A 16,422-nucleotide genomic window follows, 5' to 3' on the forward strand; every position below is an offset into this window, starting at 1 on the left:
TGTGCTCGCAAGCGGGTCAATGGCCGGGCAGTGCACATGCGCCGCGAGCACTGAAGCGAGCGAGAACTTCACTCGCTCGGGGCTCACAGCAAAACGGGGCAGCTGTCGATGTTGATCGACAGCTAGCCCCGTTTTGTAGGCGGGGAGGGAGGGGAGGGCAGGCGGCATTCCCGAAGGAACGCCTGCCGTTTGAGGGCGGCCCTACTGACATCACTCGTGATGTCAGTAGTGAGCTTCCTGCTCTATTAGAGCAGCAAGCTCACTGGGGCTTGTGAGAACGAGAGCGGCCAGGAGGCCGCCCTGATTCAGAGCGAGCGCTCGCTATTTGCGAGCGCCTCTGAATCAAGCCCTATGTGTGCTTCCGCGAGGATCCCAGTGCATCCTCAGATCTGCCATACATGTTGCTCAATCTGAGGATCTGACTGGCGACCCCATGCATTTGATTTGGATGCGGCGGTGAAACGACATATTGTGCGATCATTCACCATATTATGTGTTGTGTACAAACGGCACAATGTCATTCGTTGCAGTTACCAACCTGATCTCTCTATCATGGTTGATAATTTGCCAATCTACTCTGCCCCACAAGCTCGCTTCCTAGATGTCATCCTTGACTCTGAACTGTCCTTTGTTCCACACATTCAATTAGCGGTATTCAATTGTTGCGCCCCTGTACGCGCCCAACAGGAGCTATTCAATTGTTCTTCCTGACGGGCGCGATCAGCTGCCGGCGCACCATTTCAGCTCGCAACCCCAGCAGGGTGCAAGCTGAAATGGGCGAAAAGTGACATGTTGGGGTGCCCAAACATCACTTTTCGTGATCGCGCCCAGCACTTTGGTCAGGGGTAGCTGCTTTACTCAGCTAAACACGACCACTTTGGGCGCGATCAGCGCAAAGAACTTCAACAATTGAATAGCACCACACGATCTCCTGTCACTTTAGACGGGAGATCATGCGTGCTATAACAATTGATTACCACCCAATCTGTCTCAAAATCATGTTACATACATCTAAAAAACATATCCAAAATTCGACCAAATCTCACACAAGACATTGCAAAAACTCTAATCCATGCACTCATTTCCTGCATTGACTTTTGAAATAGTCTCCTTAGTGTTCTTCCCAAAAACAGGCTCTCGCCATTACAATCCATTATTAATGCAGCTGCAAGGCTTATCTTCCTTGCCAAACGTTCATCGTCTGCTGCTCCGCTCTGTCAGTCCCTTCATTGGTTGCCAGTTTTCTACCGTATTCAATATAAAATACTTTTACTTACACATAAGGCTATTAACCAAACCACCATACATCTCTTCACTCATCTTGAAATATCTCCTATGAATTCCTACCTATACACCCTAAATGTCGCTAAATAGCGTTATAGGTCGCACAAGAAATAATTGCTTTCCAGACTTGGATTGTGGTTCCAAAGCACAAAAAGATATTATTCACCAAAAAGCAGAGTTACACGCTGTGATCTAAATACAATTAGCGCAAAAGATTAAACATAAACAAGGTACAGTCAATACATTACGCAGGCGCTCTGAATCCAGATTCCCGGCATCAACTATGAAACCTCCGTCAGCAGCATAGAAAAGATGACTGACTAGCAGGTTCAGGGTGCTTGCATATAAACCCTTGCAGAGATAGCAAATACAATAAAACAAGTTGGCATAATCCCATTGGTTCTTCTTCCTGGTTCTCCTGTTACGATGCAGTTCATAGGTCAGTTTGTAATAGTTCAGCCCCCAACAGCTTCTTAGTGTCCATTTTCCCTCCGAAGAATGGGTCTAAACTGGCTGATTACATTACATTAACAGAGTACATTTCAATGTCTCTCTATGATCCATAATTCCCAGACACATGTTGCGATTTCTTTGGCAATGGAACCGGAAATCTGCAAATAAACAGCGGTTTAGAATGGCACCAAACACTGTCTGCTTATCATGTACTAAACCAGAGATCTTAAATATAGTCGCTTTATTACATAATTAATAATGAATAAAAACTTGGATATTAACCTTAATGCTAGGGGACCTTTTTATGTAAGTGTGCAATGTGTAAGAATATTGCATAGTTTCACTAATATGTGTGATGCGTTTATGTGTTTTGTGCTTTGATAAACATCGCAACTGTGCACTGTGTGTCTTGTATATTTGTTTTATTTAATGTGCGTATGCATTTAAGTCTGTGTGTGTGTTATGCATGCAAGTCTGTGTGTGTTATGCAATTCAGTGTATTTATGATGGATTTAATATATATATTATCCCTTTCTAACATTTTAAAACTACAGTGCAAGGTGTTACAAGCAGTGAGGTTCACTTTCAAGCAGGGTGGAGACCCCTAGCTAATTGCCGTTGCCACTTCATCTGATAGCTAGTTCAAAGGTTTTCCTCTGCCTATTTAGAATACACTTGTCAGTACTTCTTAAGCAAACCTCCGACCATTGTTTCTAACTTCTCATTAGACAAATTCAATTGTGCATATCAGTGTCTGGGTTATATTTCAATTGCCACAGCCATACTTGTCTGTATGCAGGGCTTCTCAATTTATATGTAAAACACTCACAGTATACTGGCGTTTTTTTTTATTTTTATTACTTTTCTCAGATATGTATACAGAAGCTGTTTCTCATTACTAACTAAACCCTGCATGAATATTGTGTTTGTCAGTGTGAGTGTTGTATATTATTCGCTATTTAGTGTTGTGCGAATGTGTGGATACGTGCGCACACTGAGTGCGTGCGCACACAATGGTGCGTCATGGATTGTACCAACATAAATTGGACAGCGGACGACCAAATCGTCCGATAACAGTTGAATTGCGGTCTCATGCAATTATTCGACTTCGACACTCCCAAGCCAACCTCTCCGCTCAGCACAAGATCGGAGTCTCTCATCCCCATGCATTACTTGCTCCCATTCACGGTTACAGGATTTTTTTCGGGCTGCACCCACTCTATGGAATGCCCTACCATGCACAAAAAGACTTTCCTCTAGTCTCCAAACCTTCAAGTGTTCCCTGAAAACTCACCTCTTCAGGCAAGCTGATCAGATTCCAGAACCGCCCATATAACCTTCATAGCTTCCGTATCTAATTACATCCCCTTTCACAGTCCACACATAACCTCACAGTCTTTCTTTCACATCCTCCTGACATTCTTGTGTGACTGGATCATGCAGCCCACCAAGAAACTCTGCATTTTGGATGGACCAAAATGCAACATATAGCACCTATCCTTGTGTATCAATGCCTATTTCCCTATAGATTGTAAGCTTGCGAACAGGGCCTTCCTACCTATATATCTGTCTGTTATTACCCAGTTTTGTTCCATTAATGTTGTAAAGTACAACAGAATACGTTGCGCTATATTAGAAACTTAATAAATAATAAAATAACTCTGCCTGGTCGACGAGTGTGTACCTGACTTAACATTTGTTACTTAATGTCTATGGTTATGTGGTGTTAATCCATTTTACAAATACTCTAAATAAAGCTGTGGAATATGCCATTACTATATACAAAAAACATGACAGTGTATATTTTTAAACCAGAATTATTTTACCCTTCTGTGTAGCAAATCAACAATAAAAAAGGTGTCGAATTTTCATTCTCTAAGGGAAAAAGAGCAGATTCATCATCAATTGCTTTATCTACCCCTATTTGATCTAAAATGTATCTATTTGATCTAAAATTGTAAGATACCTTTCAATCTATATATTAATTCTATAAAAGGTTTTTTACTGGGAGAGCTATTTTTCGAGAATGGCTGAACGTAAAAATATGGTTGCGGTATCAAAATAAAAGGTCTTAACCATGTAGATGTGCCAGTCGAAGAGAAAAATTAGATTGGGGCAACAGGTCAAGCGTGGCAGAGCAGCAAAGTAGTGTGTTATAATGACAGCTTCCCACTAACATGATTGAACACACTCTGGCCGGGATGTACTAAAGGACAAATGCGGTAAAATCCCTGTTTTCTGGGTTTTTACCGCATTTTCATATGTACTAAGCCCCGGCCGCCCGATTTTCGATATGTAATGACATGTTTTTCTGGCGTTACCCTATAGAAGCCTATGGGCTTCTTACTGCATCCAACTCCCCGCACCTCTTACTGCCGGCCCCACTCACCTCAACCTCCTGTGGGCTCCTCCTGGGTTCCCCGCCTTCTTCTCCTCCTATTCCGGGTGCAGGGAGGAGGAGGAGCCCGGGACTTCCTGCAGAGGTCACCAGAAGGAAGTTTCCAGGGCTAGGAGGGGGAGAAGACCCAAGGAGATCCCCTCACCTGGCAGCGGCAGCTTCGCAAAGGGCAGCTCTTATCACAAGTTAATACATATGCGATTAGTATTTTTGCGGTTACTGGTGGGATGTACACCGCAAGGTTAGTACATCCAGGTCTAAGTCAAATAATTTTTTTCCCAATGGCCGCACACTTCCCAGCGTAACCGATCACCTGAACTACTCCCAACTGTCACATGGCCATCTGTAAACAAATCCAACTGTAAACAACAGCATCACTCATAAATACACTACTCACAGGAAAGTAGCACATGCCTACTTCACTGACAGCAACACTTCCCTCACTGACATGTCTCACTGTCAGACATACAGTATACATTTCTGAGACATGTCTATAACCTATAATTTAATGTAATCATATTAAATCACACAATTGAGTGCTTGTATGTAGTGGTGTTTGGTATTAATAGTTCCAAATTAGAGGACAACAAGGGCTCACTTAATATTTTGGTGTTAATACCTTTATAATGTTTTTTTTCTAATAAAGAGGTGTGAAGGGGTTGAAAGTTATCTTAATGAGCATATGTTCTAATACCAATGAACCATATATTTAAAAAAAAAAAAAAAAAAGGTGGTAACACCTTATTCTTCAAAAACAAGTGTTTTTTTTAATAAATAGTGAGCCCACTTAAGACTCTGGGTTCATTTGTTTATAGGTTTTGCAGGGGATAGGCGATCCTGCTAGCCTGGGCTGTCTACACTGATAGCCTGGGCTGTCTGCACTACAGCAGCCCTGCCTCCCCCGACTAGCTCTTCCTCCCAAAAAAGTAATGGGCCCCATATATATTTTAGTTAACAAAACAAAATTAGGCGCTAAAAAGTGTATACAATGAAAATACAATGGTGAAACACTCATATACATGTAAATATAATATACATGTAAATATAGTGTCACAAATCTTCTACATAAAATTCATTCGGTTTGTCTGTCTGGTTATGCATTTGAACACCCCTGCACTGATTGGGGTGACACCAATGCGAGGTGGTTCACTTGAATCCTGGCCAGGTTTTAGGAGGGCTAAGGTTCCGGTCGGACCTCCCATTGGTGTACGCAAGGCAGAACTTTGACCAGGAGAGCCTGTTCTGGGCCTTCCACTAGATGGATTTAGATGAAAACTTCACAGAGGGGTGGCAATTGGTCTGGGATGCCTAATGGAGTGGTTGGAGTGCTGGTCGGACTTCACAGCGGAGTGTGCTGGGCATAACTTTGACCCAGGAAGCCTGTTCTGGGCCTTCTACTGGAAGGATTTGGACAACATCACATAACAAAACTTAAAAACTTGAAGATTTAAACCCCGCAACGGTAGGTACTTCAGCTAGTATAGAATTTAATCCTCCACTTTATCTTCCATCAACCACAAATATACTCCAAGCATGTAACAAAGAAAAGTAAAAACAATCTAATGCAAAACGACAGTAGATTTAAAAAGGATAAATCTTTAATGAAGCCACTTTTAAGGTTTAAAAAAACAGGCATAACACAGAGTGATCACATTCATATTTCCCAATGGGACTTATACCAGAACTGTGATGTAATGAGGAATATAAGAAAGTCTCAACCAATGGTTCAAATTGATCCCAGCTTTGCCACAATCCCTCAGTTCCTGTCAAAGAACTTCAGAACCCTGGAATAGTTTCAATACGTTGGCTGATTTTCAACACATACTCAGCGTGTTGAAACCTTTAAATGGTTGCAAGTTTTTTTTTTTTTTTTTTTTTAACAAGAACTGGTGAACCATCCAAGGACCTGAGGGAATGCAGCAAAGCTTGGAACGAATTTAACACCTGAATTAAACTCGTTAATTTGTTGCAGGTTTTCTGGCCATCTACAAGAAAAGGATTCTCTGTTTGTCCCAGGATGCTGTTAAAGCAGGACTAGCTCTAGAAAAACAAATTAATCTTAATAATCTACGTAGACCTCTTTATGCAAATAGACCCTTAATAGCATCCTGGGACAAACAGAATACTTTGTTGTAGATGACCATAAAAGCCAGAAAGCCTGCATAATGCTCACCAATTCTTGTAAAAAGAGAAACCTTGCAACACTGGATAAGTTTCGATACAAGAGTATATTTTTCAAGAGATAACCTGTAACAGTGTGTCAAAACATGTCCTGTACTTATTAAAAAAAAAAGATACTAAAACAGCATATTGGAACATGTAGAAGCTTTTTTTTTCTTTACAAGAACTGGTGAACCATCTAGGACATGAGAGATTGCAGTAAAGCAGGGGTGGGGAACCTTTTTTCTGCCGAGGACCAATTTGATATATATAAAGTTATTCGCGAGCCCGGTGCAGGCCACGCCCCCTCTGTGTGATGTCACACGGGGCAGGGCTAGAATTGCCCGTGATTACAGCAATGCCCAGAGCATCCTGAGGATGCTCCAGGGAGTTGTAAGGGCAGCAGTGTGACCGTCTGAAGCGTCCAGGTGGCACTGCTGCATAGATTCTGGCTGCAGGGTGCCATTCTAGGCACCCTGCTAGCAGATGAAGCAGAAAAAAAGCTCCAAGGGCCAGACCTAATGATTCTGAGGGCCTTATACAGCCCCCGGGCCTGATGTTCCCCATCCCTGCAGTAAAGCTTGGATCAATATGAATCATCTGAATAAAACGTTTTAGTGTGTTGCAGGTTTTCTACAACATCTACAACAAAGAATTCCATTTGTCCCAGGATGCTGTTAAAGCAGGACTGTCTCTAGAAAAGCTTTAGTTATTCTTTTATGATGTACACATAAAAAAAAAAAATTTAACAAAAAAAAAAAAATCAAGCTTTTCCGCAGATGCTCCTCCTTTAATAGCATTCTGGGACACACAATCCTTAGTTGTAGATGACCACAAAAGCCAGAAAACCTGCAACAAACTCACCATTTCTTGTAAACAAAAAAACCTTGCAACCATAAAGAAGTTTTGAAATAGAGTATTTTTTCAACAGGTAACCTGTTGAAAAAGATAATCAGTGTGTCAAAACTAGAGATGAGGGGTTTGGTTCCACATTGTTACATTCGGATGACAAATACTGCATTTTATTGGCTGCTCGGGTCTCGTGTTTAGGATAGCCAATAAGATAAATTTGAACTTGCTAAATATGGCGAAATGAACAGAGTAGAAACTAACAGCTCATCTCTAGTCAAAATGTGTCCTGTACCTGTTAAAAAAGATACTAATCAACATATAGAAATGTGTAGAGGTTGTGTTTTTTTTTTTTTTGTTTTTTTTTTACAAGAACTGGTAAACCATCTGGGACATGAGAATGCAGTAAAGCTTGGATGAATTTGAATCATCTGAATAAAACACGTTGGTGTGGTGCAACTTTTCAGTTCATCTACAACAAAGTATTTTCTGTTAGTTCCAAGATGACCATCTCCAGAGAAAAACAAATATTTTTTTTCATGAAATACACAGGCATCTTTACGAAATACATTTTTTTGTTCTTTTTAAAAATGTATCACACCGTTATGGTATGCATTTATGACACCTTTATTATATTCCACTGGTTACACAAAACACTGCACCTCACTTTTTCTTATTCGAATGTGTGTACAGCATAGTTTGAGAAATGTATATGTAATAAAACTCAATTACAGAACTTTATTTTGAGAGCAAAACAAACCACTATCTTGTAGAAAAATTTAAAACATTAAAAAATATGGAAAGAAAAAAAACAAAACAAAAATACAAGATTTCTGAACATAGAAACTGGGTCTTCCAATGGTTCCCAATTACTCAATATTAATCAAAGTTGCAGGATATTAGTCTAGCACCCCAGTGTTAACGAGCACCTGGCCAAGAATCTCAAGGTTCACATCTGTAAGGAAAGACATTTTTTTTAAAAAAACACAGGTATAATTGTTGTACATGATTATTCATAACCATTAAATACTACATTTGTTACAACATTGTTCTAGTCCACTCACAAAAAAATAAAACAAAAAATCAGCAAATTATTATGGTCATTTGAAGAGAGTGATGGATAATAGTGTGGAAGTCTGTGACAGCAAACACCTGTGTTCCCAAACTCCACTACAGGTTTTAAGGATATCCATGCTTAAGCACTGGTGACATAATTAGTATCTCAGTCAATTTGATTTAGCCATCTGGGCTCAGGCATGGATATCCTTAAAATCTGGACTGTAATGGCGAAGTTTGGGAACCTTTGAGAACCACTCGTCTAGACAATGTGATAGGTCAAACTCGGTCCTCAGGACTCCACACAGTTCACTTTTTCCAGGTCACCCAGCAGGTACACATTTGTATTTATTACTCACTGACACAGTTTAAGAGATTCACAGGTGGAGCTAATTAATTCACTTGGGATTCTGTGAGAACTGGAAAACATGAACTGTTTGGGGTCATGAGCAGGGCCGGATTGAGGGCCACATGGGCCTGGAGCTGAAAATGAACAAGGGCCTATTATGAGGAGCACAGGAGGTGTGACCAGTGTCACGTTGGCGTGTACACCCTATACTCTCAGTCCAAATGTCTCCCTAAATACGTAAAATAAAAAAATGCTTAATTTTGTGAGGTAAACAGAATACAATTTTACTACTTATGATTTATGGCTGACCATGTGGAGAGCAGATGGCCAGTCAACATCATGTTGTCATGACAATGGGCCTATTTTTATGTGGAGGCCTGGAGCTGTAGCTCCATCTGCCCCATTGTTAATCTGGCCCTGGTCATGAGGACCAAGTTTGAGAACCTGTGCTCTAGACCACCAATAAACATGCCTGACCAAATGGGTTATGACAAAACGGAAACATAACTTTTGTTCTATCTTCTTTGAAACATATCTTAAATAACACACAATAAAAAACAGACTACTGGTATCAACAAGTCGACAGTCATTATGTCGACGAAGGAAGAGAATCGACAGTGTCCCTAGCATTAGGGATAGATGTAACACACAAGCACATTGTTGACATTCTAACCATGTTGGACTTTCAATGTTGGCATGTTCACTGTTGACATAGCAACCATGTCAACATAATATAGTGAATCCCCTGTATTTGAGTGTTTGAATATTAATTATATGGAGACAGCCTTCTAAAAATATTTATTAATATGAATCAAGCATAAATGTGTGGTAGCAGATCAAATATTGTCACTGACTGAACAAATGCAATGTTATTCATGTAAGAAGCTGTAGTAGAGATGAAGGAACAGTGTTAAGACCGCAAAGTGGAAAGCAACAATGATGAAAAGAATGATGTTCTGATAATTTGTTGAACATCACTCACGATATCTCAAAATTCAGTCTGTAGCTAAAATAATAACCAATAAGAACTAAATAAGTGTAGTAATCAAAGATAATGTAATTATCACCTTTTGAGAACATCTTTCTACTGATCATGCCTACACCTAGTGGTTAGGGGAAGCAATCGGAAAGCCGACTGCCTATATACCGGCAGCCGGCTTCCCGACTGTCTTATCCCGGCAAGGGTGAAATGCCGGGCATCTAGATGTAGACGCCCGCATTTCCCCGACGCCGGGAGACCGGCGCCCGGCATCACGATCGTCGTGATGCCGGGCGCCGCGAGCGGACAGCCGTGGGGGGGAGGGTTAGGTTTAGGGCTACCGGGGGGGACTTAGGGTTAGGCACCCCCCCCCGGGAGGGATAGGGTTAAGGCTAGGGGGAGGGAGGGTTAGGCACCCCCCCGGGGGACTTAGGTTTAGGCAGCGCGAAGGGGGTGGTTAGGGTTAGGCACTTAGAGGGGGGATTAGGGTTAGGCACCCCTAAGGAGGGTTAGGGGGGTTAGGTTAGTGGATACTTACCTATCCACGATTGGGATTTCTAGCGCTGTCGGGCTTCCGCTGCATCACACTCTGCTCCTGTCAGGCTGCCGCTGACGGGAATCGAACCGCCGGCCATGCGGTATATCATACCCATTCCGTGGTTAGAACTATGTTTTTGGTCTTTGACCAAACAACAAATTGCAGTGTTTGCAGGCTGCAAAGAACCAGTTAGCTTCAATAATGGTCAATTCAGATTGAACATCATCATGAGATGATGTTCAATCTGACAGACTGAGATTAGACAAAGTGTACATAGATCTGTAAGTAAATGGGCAACTTAACTGCAATAAATATATGGGATTCTCTCCATAATTAATGTGGAAGGTAAGGTAATGCATACATGTAAAAGTATCCTTTGTATACTAAAAAGATGCCTACTCACCCTGAAGAGCAGGATAAAAAGTTGTCAGGGTCTTGAGAATATTTGTGACCGCACTTGCATCTTTTCCTTTAAGCAGCAGCAGAATGTCAGGGCTCAGAGTTTTGGAGGTTTTCCCATGTGCAGGTCTTTCTGATGGCATTTCAGAAGACTGCTCATGTGAACTGCTGGTGTCCGAAGATGATTGATCAGGATCGGCTGTATAATTCTCATCATCTGTATTGGTAAGTTCCTTTGCGTCAGTGACATTTGGTGCCACAAGACACTTCTTTTCATGAATTGCCTCAAAGTTTGAAAAGTGGTCCATCGAACTATCGTGAAAGTTTTCAGTAAGCTGGCTTTGTGTATAATTTGCACTGTACTGGTCTGTAATAGAAGAGAAATTGGTAAAGATATGCACGCAATCACTTATATACCGCATCCATAAATCTTATTCCCCAAATACAGTATTTACTTCCCATTGTGCTTTCCCTTCTTTGACTTTTCAATTGTATTATGCTATGGACTCCCGTAGTGGATGGGAAATAATATGATCAACCTACGTTCTTGCTAATTATAAACTTTATACAGCATAAAAAAGCAGAAATTGATGCAAACCGTAATGAAAACAACAATTCTTAGTTTAGCTTAACAATGATCACTTCTGTCTTCTGAAAACATAGTTCGGGGAAGAATCTTCAGGGAATGCATCAGTTTGTTTTTTTTTCTTAAATATGTGAAAACTTTACATGTAATTGATGAAGAAATTGTACACCTATTGACGTACTCATGGATGAGGTAGATGGTCCCTCAGTGTCCCACGATGATTTCATTATTGTGTTCTCTAAATTTTAAAAGTAGTATAAAATGTTTAGATTTATAGTAGTTTAACTGCATAAAACCAAATCATAAGCATTTTTCAAGTGCAAACAGTCTCTTTTGTATTGTGGATCTTAAAATTAGAAGATGACACAATTGGAAAATACCCTCCATCCAAGACTTAGGCATAGAGGCCTCTCCCCAAGTTGCGATAAATTCCTCTTCCCCACTCATCTTATCAGTGCTTCATATGTTGGAGCAATAAAAAAGCAATTAAGCTTGAGATGTTTACAATTTTTAATTTACCCATTCAACTCCTTATGAAAGTAGACACCAATGGGACCTATCAGACATAAAAGTACTTTAGTGGGGTATAGCACTTGTAAAAATACACCCAAGTCCAAGGGGAACTAAAATTGTTCAAAGATGCAGACTGTACTTGAAGAGAAGGCAGAATTTTGACACCGTAAGGCCTGCATTCATGCTTCTTACTATAGGAAGAAGAAATACGGATATCTAAAGAAATAGCACATTCATGTGGCCAGTTGTGCAAAGGTGTAACACATTCCCTTTGTTCTGAAGATGAGAAAACAAAGATCTGCAGGGCATGCATACTTGAAAAAGGAGTACTAATTTTTTTGTTAACCTTTTAGTCACAAAGTCTATAGATAAAAAAACAACAACACTTGCACAAGAGCCTACAGTTTTGGAATAATCTACTGATTATTCATACCTGGGTTAAAACTATATACCTGCTGAGTAATGCGTGCAGGGCCGATGCTACCATTAGGCAGCTGCCTAAGGGCGCCGGCCACCGGAGTACGTTACACTAAAAAATTAATGATATCTTAAAGAGACATCATGCTAGCGGCAGCCATGGGTCTAACCAGCTACCGCCATCGCTGTAACCTAGCAACTTCACATCACATGTGACTTCATTGCCACTGCAAGGTCTCCGCTGCTTGGGCTGCCATCAGTGCAGCGCTGACGTGCGCGGTTTACAAATGTGAGCATATGCCCTTAACTATTCTTCCTTTAGATGAGATGAGGAGCAGGCTGCTGGGCTGGTTGGTGCTGAGCTGAGAAGATTAAGTCTGATGGTGTCTGGTGTATGTTGAGGAAAAAGGATTCATGGGTGATTGTGTGCATAGGGGGTGGGGGGCTTGTGTGTGTGTGTGCAAGTTAATGAGTGCTGGCATGGTTAGTGTGTGTGGTGTGCTGACATATCAGGGGACAGATGTGTGGCATGAATGTGTAATGGGGCACTGATATTTGGCATACTGTATTGGAGCTCAGCTGTATGGCATATAAGAATTTGGGGTACAGATGTGTGGCCTAAATATGTATTGGGGCACTGATTTATGCCAAATGCCAAAGTACTGGCGGTGCATCTGTGTAGCATATAAAGAATTTGGGGGACTTGTGTGTGCCGTAATGTATTAGGGACACAGCTGTGTGGCACAAAGAATTTGTGGTATATGTATTAGGGGCATAGTGTGCCATAATAATGAATTTGAGGCACAGCTATGTGGCATAGAATAAAGTTGGGGCACAGCTGTGTGACATATGTATTTGGGGAATAAATGTGTGGCATATGTATTAGAGGTATTGATGTATAGCATAATTATGAATTGGGGATACAGCTGTGTGGCATATAATGAATTTGTGGCATATTATGAATTGGGGCACATTATAAGTTTGTGGCTCTGCTTGTGTGGCATATGAGTTGGAGCATTCAATCTAGTATACAATGATTTTGGGACACTCTTCTGTGTCATCTTATAAATTGGGGACAATGATGCATGGCATATTATGAATTAGAGAGAGAAAAGGGCGGTAGTAATAAGTTTCCTAGAGCGCCCAGAAACCTTGCACCAGCCCTGAATGAGTGACATATTTGTAATATCAGGGCATTAGAAAGTTTATCAGGGCTTGAAGGTCAAGATGTATCGGTTAATATTTATTGTGCAAAAAAATGTATAAAAAAACCCCCAAAATCATCTATATTTGGAGATAATTTTAGAAAAGCTATTATAGAAGATGATCATGATCATTCTGATGTTGTTTTAAAGGATGCCTGAACTTGATAAAGAGAACCCAACTGCTGTCTGTTAGACAACCGTGGCCCTGATTCAGAGCCGGTCGCTCTGACAGAGCGCTCGCTCTGAATCAGGGCCGGTCTTTTTTTTTTTAAGAATGGCCTCCTGGCTGCTCGCATAGCTGTGGGTGAGCACCCACAGCTAATGCGAGCGGCCAGGATGATGGTCGCGATGGTCAAGACCATCGCGACCATCGGGCTTGCGACGAGACCCTTGTGGTAGGGTCTCGTGGCCACAAGCCTCAGAAAGCTCTCCCACTGACATCACTTGCTGGGCCGGAGCTCATGCTGGGCCGGAGCTCCGTCCTTGCTGCTCCCGGGGTCTATGCTCTGCCTGCACCTTCTGGGTGCTGTTGGAAGGTGCAGCTACCACAGTATGCCATTATTGCTGCCTGGCTCTCACCACTGTCTGGCAGCGGTTGTCCCTCTCCCTGGCACCCGGGGGTGCCCGTGGCTTATTTCTAAGACGGCCATCTTTATTTTCACTGCTCTTCCCTGCCTCAGAGTATATCAGTGGAGATGCTTTATAACTCCTGAAGGACTTTCCTATTGCCACTATAGGTAAAACTAATCAGGCTGCTGTAGCAGCCAAACTGGAGAAGTTTGCCAGCAATTTGGCTGCAGAGGCTCCACAGCCACCTGCCCAGGTCGACAACCCTGCCCAGGAAGCCATGAATATCCCTCAGGGTTCTGTCTCTCTAGCCCCTTCTCAAGCCACTCTACAACAAGTTTTGGAGGCCATAGCTGGAGGTGAGAAATGTCTTTGAGAAAAAATTGAGAAAGTTTAGTGTGACCTGTCACTGCTGCGGCAAGATGTCCAGAAGGGTTCGGGAATGAGTTGGCAAGGTGGAAACCCATATATATCTACTCTGGAGGACTCTCTTGGCCCACTGAAAGATTATGTTTCCTCTTTAAACCAACAAGTTGCTGCTATGCAAACTAAACTCCTGGATATGGAGGGCCGTCTGCGTAGAAATTATGTTCACTTTGTTGGACTGTCGAGGGAGAAGGGAACGTCTCCTGAAGCGTTCCTGGAAGAGTGGCTGACCGAATACTATGGCAAACACTCCTTCACATCGCAGTTTGCTGTAAAGAGAGTGCACCGGGTTCCCACTCGGCCTTTACCACCTGCTGCCTCACCTCGCACCTTTATAGCAACATTTTTACACTAAAAGGATCGAGACGCAGTGTTGCATTTGGGATGTACTAAAAGGCCCCCTGTCAAGAATGGGGTGTAGATCTCTGCTTCCCCCGGACTTTGCAATGGAAGTCCAAAAGGATAGGGCACAATTCCTTCTCATCAAGCATAGACTCCTAGGCTTGGACCTGTCGTATGCCATGTTATTCCCGTCTAAGCTCCAGGTGATAGCTGATGGGAGTCCAATTTCTTCACCACTCCGCGTGAGGCGGCTGCATGGCTGGACCGCTATGCTACTGGTGGCCAGCGAATGGCTGCTGAATGAGCCCCTTATCAGTTGTGCGCCATTTTTCATGTTCTGTTTTTCTTACAGGGGCTGATGCTGCAGTTACTGTCTTTCATATATTGTTTTTTCTTTATATTTGCTATTTTGATATATGCTGCTGCCTATTACTTCTGATATGTGGTAATGACACCAGTCCCATATGACCGGGTAGTTCCTTAGCAATGGTGATTTCTGCGATTTATTGCCCTACGGTGGTATTGACTCTTAGTTCAGGGTACTGATCTATAATTCTGCCATTTAGTTCTTAGTTTATGGCTTTGGTAATAGGTATGCCAATGTTGGGGGTGGTATACAGGGAGGGGGGTGCTTTTTTTTAGGAGATGTTAAAGTTTATATTTTGTTTTTCCTTTTGTTTTTTTATTTATTTTAAAGCTACCAGAGTCTTTTTTTTTTTATTACTGTATTTGTGTGCTGCTTGTGAGGGAGGAGGGGGGTGTATGATTTGTGCGTTTTATATTGCTCACGCCTCTTTATGTCCTGAATAAGTTTCCTAATGTGGAAAGTCCGCAGTGTAAATGACAAAATGAAACGCTCGTTAGTTCTGAAACTCCTTGACCAGTATAATTCTGATATTATTTCCCTTTCCGAAACTCTTTTGGTTGCATTTAATTCGGTTAAAACTGACCCGTATGGACGATATGTGTTTATTGATTGCAAAGTGTACACCATGCCTCTGTTTATTCTAGCTGTAAATATACCTCCTCCCTTCACCTATGATGTGCTGAAATGCGCCGCTGAATTCGTGGCCCAGTCTCCTGGTACTCCTGTAATATGCTTAGGGGACTAAAAATGTTATGAATCCTTTCATAGATAATTGGCATGGGGCCTCCACTGTGCCCACTGGGGGTGGTCGATAGGGGTTTGCTAATTATATTGACAGTCTAGGATAAGTAGACGCCTGGAGGGCCAATCAACCGGCTACACAACAGTTCTTCCGTTTCTCTGCATCCTTTCACTCCTTTTCTAGAATAGATATGGCTCTGGTTTGCCCTATGTTACTTCCCCAAATTTGCGGTATACAGTACATGGCTAGAGGGGTGTCAGATCATTCTCCTCTCCTGATGTTTCTCGATATGGATTGTCCAAGAGGTCAGGTGGATTGGAGTCACTGTGGGATGTTTTTTTGAGAAGTTCTGCTTCTGCGGCCATAGTGTGGGACTCTTAAGGAATATTCGGGGGATTTTAATCCAGCGGGTCGCTGCTTTAAAATGGTTTTATAGGAAAGAGGCTGAGTTGTAATCTGAGTGTTATTGTTTGGATCTTCCGGATTAAACGATAGATTAAACACGTCTAGGCTACAGTGATTGGGGGCCCAATCCACATGGATGTCTCATTTGTCTGATAAGAACATGCGCAGGCTGCTGTGTAAAGCACATACACATTACATACATGATGACAGGACTGGTAGTTTTTTAGCTCATTTGGTACATGCAGATCGTCCATCTGTGACTGTTGCTGATCTTACAGCCCCGACATGGTGTGGCTACGATGACCCTTGCAATTGTGGACATTTTCCTTTTGTTCTATAAAGATATTTATAGGACTCGGTTGTCCTGTTCCATGGCCGAATTACACG

At 42.0% G+C, this 16,422-nt stretch overlaps 1 protein-coding gene across 4 annotated transcripts in view; it reads right to left on the reverse strand.

Annotated features, from left to right (window-relative positions):
- Positions 1-5,711: 5,711 nt before the first annotated feature.
- LOC148519651 (uncharacterized) overlaps positions 5,712-16,422 on the reverse strand; it is a 143,673-nt gene continuing 132,962 nt past the window's right edge. For 3 of the 4 annotated variants that reach the window (XM_088476305.1, XM_088476307.1, XM_088476306.1), the window contains exons 14-16: positions 11,233-11,289; positions 10,470-10,832; positions 5,712-8,099 (exon numbers count right to left, since the gene is read on the reverse strand). In XM_088476305.1, coding sequence (XP_088332431.1) covers positions 8,044-8,099; positions 10,470-10,832; positions 11,233-11,289 — 476 coding nt within the window. In that variant the 3' untranslated portion in view covers positions 5,712-8,043. The remainder of the gene's footprint in view (positions 8,100-10,469; positions 10,833-11,232; positions 11,290-16,422) is intronic. The other variant, XM_088476308.1, reaches the window with a different exon arrangement.

Source organism: Taudactylus pleione, unplaced genomic scaffold (assembly GCF_031769625.1).
Source record: "Taudactylus pleione unplaced genomic scaffold, aTauple2 ptg000186l, whole genome shotgun sequence".
Lineage (NCBI taxonomy): Eukaryota > Metazoa > Chordata > Amphibia > Anura > Myobatrachidae > Taudactylus > Taudactylus pleione.